Source organism: Pseudorasbora parva, chromosome 2 (assembly GCF_024679245.1).
Source record: "Pseudorasbora parva isolate DD20220531a chromosome 2, ASM2467924v1, whole genome shotgun sequence".
Classification (NCBI taxonomy): domain Eukaryota; kingdom Metazoa; phylum Chordata; class Actinopteri; order Cypriniformes; family Gobionidae; genus Pseudorasbora; species Pseudorasbora parva.
The window spans coordinates 10,290,970-10,297,888 of NC_090173.1; the positions used below are offsets into that span (position 1 = coordinate 10,290,970).

At 37.2% G+C, this 6,919-nt stretch overlaps 1 protein-coding gene across 1 annotated transcript; it reads left to right on the forward strand.

Moving 5' to 3' along the window:
* The first annotated feature begins 1,677 nt into the window (after window positions 1-1,677).
* LOC137050093 (interferon-induced very large GTPase 1-like) lies at window positions 1,678-6,392 on the forward strand. The gene has a single exon (XM_067428740.1). It carries the CDS (start codon window positions 1,766-1,768, stop codon window positions 6,308-6,310), a length of 4,545 nt encoding a protein of 1,514 aa, XP_067284841.1. The 5' UTR covers window positions 1,678-1,765; the 3' UTR covers window positions 6,311-6,392.
* Window positions 6,393-6,919: the final 527 nt, after the last annotated feature.

Consider the following 6,919-nt stretch of genomic DNA (forward strand, 5'->3'; position numbering starts at 1 on the left):
ATTTGCTGAGGCAGCATGTGGATGAAGAGACCGTATAAATAAATGTTAAAACAGTGTCATCTGGTGATTCAGTATATATGTATATTAAGAATATTTTGATCTAGTTATTTTTTAGGCTTTAATGTGAATGTTATCTGTATGCATCGGGGTCTGAGAGAAAAGCAATTTCGATTCTCTGTATGTATGTACTGTACATGTGGAAATTGACAATAAAGCAGACTTGAACTTGAACTTGAAGAAGAATGAAAGGCTCAATCCCCATTTATTTTCACTGAATGGAAAAAAAGATGAATACTGTGAATAAAGTGGCTGTCATGCTGCATTCCATTTTCTTTTTCTTTTTTCTTTTTTTGCATTCCAGATATAAAAGTAACTGGAACAATAAGGTTGAGTAAACAACGAAAGACAGATTTTTTTTTTTTTTTTTCTTAGTTGAACCCTAAAATCTTCATTGGTTACATTTTGAAAAGTATTGCTCTTTTCTCTTTTAGATTTACCTGAAAACACAGAGATGGGAGGAAAGCAAAGGATGGACGATGTTAAATCTAATGATTATATAAAGGTGAGCATTTAGAGAAATTCTTTATACGACTTGTTTAAAAATAATGCCATTTATCCCATGATCTGTGTCACCGCATGTAGATATCACACAAACGGTATTTAGCACGGTTTGGATCAATTGTGTAAGGTAAAATGATCTAAAGGTTAAGCAAAGGTATACACTGTAAAAAATAAATTAAAAAAAATCTGTAAAAAAACAGTAATCTACTGGCAGCTGTAGTTGCCAGCATGATACTGTAAAAATACGAAGCACTGCTGTTTTTGAAATTAACAGTTAATACCATTTTTCAGCTACATTAGAAATCTGTAATTTAACAGTTACATTACAGTTGTCTACTGTAGCTGAAAAACGGTATTTAGCTGTTAATTTCAACAACAGCAGTGCTTCGTATTTTTACAGTATCATGCTGGCAACCACAGCTGCCAGTTGATTACTGTTTTTTACAGAATGTTTTACAGTGTAGTTTTAAGTGTTTTTTTTTTTTTTACCAGTAGGTGTCCCTGTTCCCAAACTGCTCAGTGAATCTGAAATGGTGCCAAAATGCAGATTATTTGAATAAATAGATTATTTGATTATCTGACAAAATTCAAAATGGTGGAAAATCTAGTGATAATGAAACAATAGACATAATTTTGTTAATGTGATGTCCTGGTCAAAAGTTATAATCTTAAAGCTATTTGAAATTATACTATTGTGTTTACTATTGTCATGATGTGAGTTCCTGAAATTGTGACCAGGGATGTTGAAAACCTCTTCAGTCAGTGTAACAAATATTATTGTTTAATTTCAGTAATAAACAAAAAATAAAATCTATATTATTTTAATAATATCATAATTACAATCCTGAGAGACAAAGAAAACTAATGAATACAGAAATTAAACCATCTTCTAATATGGCTAAGTTTAAGATAAAAAGCAATGACACAATCAAATCAATACTGAATGAGATTCTGTGAGAATGGAACTGAATAAAATACATCTATTATTATTGTGTCTGTTAAACAGAGAGAAAAGGACAGTGGACAAAATCTACAGCAGCAAAAGACTGAGAAAGAAAACATAGAGCATCTATTTCAAAGACTTATTCACAGGAACGATAAACTAAGAGCTAGAGACATTCTTCAGATAACTGAACATTCATTGCAGTCCCATGAATCCTGTGATGAAAAAGATCTGGTGTTGAGTTTAATACAAAAACTACTGATGATGAACTACAGAGCAAGATACATTCATGTTAATATCAATGAACAGGATAAAAAAAAACAAGGAGACTCTGACCTATCTGAAGACCGTAGTGATATATTTGAAGCAATATCATTCTCTAAAGAAGGAGCAACTCAATCTGATCGAATCCACCCGATGGATGTTCAGATGGCCATGTTTCATTCTGCTGATGGTTTCCTGAAGCAGCTGATGGTCACTAAACTGTCCCAGTGTCAGTACGCTCTGCCTCTGCTTGTTCCTGATCCATTCACAAGAGAGATTGAGTTTCCTCTCTGGACATTCAGACAAATCAACAAGAGCTGGAAGATGAGAAACACCAACAATGAAATCATCAGTCAAACCCAGCCGATCTATAAGGCACAGACTCCAATGGTGTCTTTCTTCCGGTTTGGCTCTGTGTCTTCATCCAAGTCTCATCTGATGAACAGTCTGATCAATGAGAAACACAACACGTTCTTCCACAGGAACTGCCCAGGCAGCAGCAGAACCAGAGTCCTGATGGATGGGGTGGTGGAGATCGCCTGGTTCTGCCCCTCTGGGAAAAACACGGATAAATTCACTGACTGTGTTGCTTTCTGTAATCTACACGGTGATGCTGGAGACCATGAGAAACAGCTGCAGATCCTCACTGAAATGGCCTCAGTCAATGTTGTTCTTCTACCAAGACTGGACAAGAATGACAGAAGTTCAGCAATAATCCAAAACCTGTACACAAACGGAAAGCCACTCATTTGTCTTGTTACAGAAGATGAATCTACTGTAATGAAGATGAAGAAAGGGAAATTCAAGATTGGTCTGAAAGACAGAAATCAGTCAGATGTATCTGAAGAACTCGGAAGAGCAATAAATGATTGTCTCCAAGAATCATCTTCTTCTTTCAGCCTTGAAGATGTGTCCAAACACTCAGGCATCAAAGTAGATGAGGAAGATGATGATGACTGCAGGAGAGGAAGAGAAGCAGCACAGCAGATGATGAGTTTACTGGAGAAGAAACATCTGAAAGAAATCAAAGAAGCATTTCTGCCCCGTCAGGGGAAACTGTGGCATCAGTGGTGTGAGAAGAACAAAGAACTACATCGACCTCAAGGAGATGAAACAGAAATGGACATCAGTAGAACACGAACAGAGATGAACAAAATCCGTGAACAGCAGCATGAATCGGACATTTGTGAGTTTATTAAGCTCTTTATTCAAGAAATGAAGTCAGACAATGAACATGAGAGGAATTTTTTTCTGAAATATCTTAGAATCCTTCTTGATGAATATATCTCAACTGATATGTCTGATCTACTCCAAAAGTATAATGAAAAGTGGTCAACAGTTGTAAAACTGAAAGAGAGTCATGATAAATCTGACAAGCTCAAGACTGAACAAGCTGAACTTGAGAGAATATCTGAGGATCTTCAAGCTGCATCCTTTGGTTTGGAGCACATTATGAGGGAGATCGGTCAGATCTTTGAATCATGTTCATCTGTGAAGAAGAACAAGAAGAAGAAGAACAAGAAAGATCTGCAGTTTGTCTTCTCATCTTTCCCGAGACTTGCAGCAGAGATGATGATCTCTGGATTTCCACTCGAGCTGATGGATGGAGATGCTGCTCATGTTCCTCTGGTCTGGATCTCTGCTGTTCTAGATCAACTCATCCAGAAACTGGGAGACCAGAGAGTCTTTGTGCTGTCAGTTTTAGGGCTTCAGAGCTCTGGGAAATCCACCATGCTCAATGCCATGTTTGGACTCCAGTTTGCCGTCAGTTCTGGCAGGTGCACCAGAGGAGCTTTCATGCAGCTGGTCAAAGTGTCAGAGGAGATGAAAGTACAGATGAACTTTGACTATATTCTGGTTGTTGATACGGAGGGGCTTCGTGCTCTAGAACTGGCTGGAAGATCAACAAGACATCATGACAATGAATTGGCCACATTTGTTGTTGGTCTTGGAAATCTGACTTTGATCAACATCTTTGGAGAAAACCCATCTGAAATTCAGGACATTCTTCAGATTGTTGTTCAGGCCCTCATGAGGATGAAGAAGACCAGACTGAAACCCAGCTGTGTGTTTATGCATCAGAACGTTTCAGACATCACAGCTGGAGAGAAAAACATGGAGGGAAGGAGACGACTGCAGAAGACACTTGATGAGATGACAAAACTCACTGCTAAAGAGGAAGACAGTGATGCTGAATGTTTCAGAGATATTATTAAATTTGATGTTCAGAATGATGTGAAGTATTTCGCTCAGCTCTGGGAGGGCAGCCCACCCATGGCACCACCAAACCCAAACTACTGTGAGAATATTCAAGAACTAAAAAAATCGATTATGTCTCATGCCTCAATATCACATGAAATGATGCTAACACATTTAAAAGTTCGTATTAAAGATCTCTGGGAGGCTTTACTGAATGAACGATTCATCTTCAGCTTCAGAAATTCTTTGGAGATTTCAGCCTACAGGAAACTGGAGACAGAATACAGCAAATGGTCCTGGAGTCTTCGCAGTGCCATGATGGAAACTGAGAACAAACTACACAACAAAATAGAAAATGAAACAATTCATGAGGTTGGGACAACTGATCTTCAAAGAGAACTGAAGAAGACAAGTGAAGAAGTGGAGAAATCGATGTCTGAATTCTTTGAAAAAGACAAAGATAAAGATATACTGATTCAGTGGAAAAGACCATTTAAAAAAAAAATCAAAGATGTTGAGGAAAACATTGTGAAAGAAACAAAGAGGAAATTAAATGAGTTTCTTCAGCAGCGAGACATGAAGAAAGAGATTGATGCTCAGAGGACAAATCATGAAAACACTCTCTTTGAAAAGAGCAGAGAACTTGCCTTAAAACTCAAAGACAAAGCGAATAATGAAGAAACTCTGAAGAAAGAGTTTGATTTGTTTTGGGAAAAGAGCGTGATGAAGATCATCTCAGCCACTCCTAAAATCAAAGACATTGACATAATGAGAGATGTGAGAGAGATCCTCAGTGACACCTGTGGAAGTGTTTCTGTAGACCACCAGAAGAGCAGGGATATCTTTACTGTGCAGAGTTATTCAGATTATGTAAAGGTAAAGAAGTCCAGTGGATTTACAGGAGCTTTCAAAAATGTCTACAGATCAACTAAGCAGACGTTTGGTTTCATTCTATCTAAAGAGAATGAAGCCCAAATAAGATCATTAGTCACAGATATTGCTCAGCATACAGACACAATGATCATGTCATTTAACATTTCTAAGATGGGCTACAACATCAGCTGCATTCAACAACTCATAGATTACATCAAGGCAAGAGTAATGGAACATGAGGAAGTGTCAGTGAAATATGTGTTCAAGACTGAATTCTTCATGGATTTGGTTCTTTCCATCTGTAAGAGAGCAAACAAGACTATTACTGACCAACACAGACTGTTCAGGGAAGCCAATGATCCTGTAATATATGTTGAGAAGAAGAGAGAAGAGTACTATAGTATTTCTAAAAAATATGTCAATGGAGCAACATCAGCTGCCATTTTTGGTGAGATCATCTGTCAGAAACTGAAAGAGCCCATTGAGCAGAGCATCTACAAGAAGACTGCCAGAGATTTGTCTGGTGAAATGAGATCAAACTGTGAATCACTGAATGGAAACAGATCTAATATGGAGAAACACATCCTGAAGACACTGGCAGAAGAGGAGAATTTCGACAAATACATGAACTACATCAGAACTCCCAGAGATCACTTCATGGATTTCATCAGAGATAAAGTGAGTTGGTACATCACTGATAAGTTCAGCATCAGTGTTTTACCAAAGATGAAGGAGAACATTAAACTCCTGAAGCAGAAGATCATGAAGGCAGCTCATGATTCTACTGAACATACTATAGAGAACAGAGGAGATGCTGGTTTGTGGTTGAAGAGTTTCACACAGCAGCTCTCCGATATGCTGATCTTCTCTGAAAAAGACCTCAGTGGAGTGAAACGTGATGATGTTAATGATTTCAACCTCCTAGAAGATGTGATAAGACAAGAAATTCCTGCTATTATGTCTGATATCAACGATAAATTCAACACAGAGACATTTGACCAAAAACTGGACCTCAAGTTCAGGCCAGATAAGCTTCTTATTGATCACTTCTGTCAGTGCTGTTGGGTTCAGTGTCCGTTCTGTGCAGCCATCTGCACCAACACCATAGAAAACCATCCTGGAGATCACAGCGTTCCTTTCCACAGAGTGGATGGAATTAATGGATGGCATTATGATCAAACAAAAAAGCTCTGTTCAGATATCTGCACAAATTTAGTGGTGAGTGATGGAATCTTTTTATCAAAGGATGTATCGTTTCCATACAAAGAATACAGAAAAGCAGGAGGAGTTTATGCCGACTGGAGCATCACCCCTGACTGCTCTGAGCTGCCGTACTGGAAGTGGTTTGTGTGCAGATTCCAGAAAGATCTGGAAGAGCTCTATGAAACAACATTTGATGGCACAATTCCAGATGAATGGCGAAAGCTCACAAATCAGGATGCCATTGAGAGTTTGAATAATTACATTTAAACATATATAAACTAACAGAGCTCAATAAAACTTAATCTAAGCCACTTATCAGCAGAACACAATATAAAATATAAACATGCACTTTCAAACAAAGTTTTTTTTTTCAAGTTTTTATCCAGTTTACGTTTTTTTCTGTTGAATCATTACTCAAAACATTATAGCAAGGAAAGCTGTATTTATAATAAAACAGCACTTTTTATTTAAAATACATTTACTGGAAGACCTTAACACTGAATCAATTTACAATAAATTCCCCAGTGTTAAATTAACACAGCTCATTGTTCATATGGGAACCACCAGCAGGGTGTTAAAGTAGCTTTTTTTAAAATTAGATTCTTAAGTGATTAATTGAGTGATAATTGCTTGATTTTTTTAAGATATACCTGATGATAATGATCAGAATCACTGAAGGAAAGAGAAACACAAGAACTACATCTGACTTCAGCCACAGCCTTAGATTAAATCACCTGAAGATACATTAAATCGCTCTCAATACAAAATGTATTTCTTTAATTTGTCCACGGTTCTTTTTGAGAATTAACAAGTTTATATGTTGATGTTTTATAGAAAATATTTGGTCACCATTATATAGACCTGAATATAGAGAGA

Coding starts and splice junctions, on each gene's coding strand:
- LOC137050093 (XM_067428740.1), top strand. CDS start 1,766: ATGATGAACTACAGAGCAAGATACATTCATGTTAATATCAATGAACAG.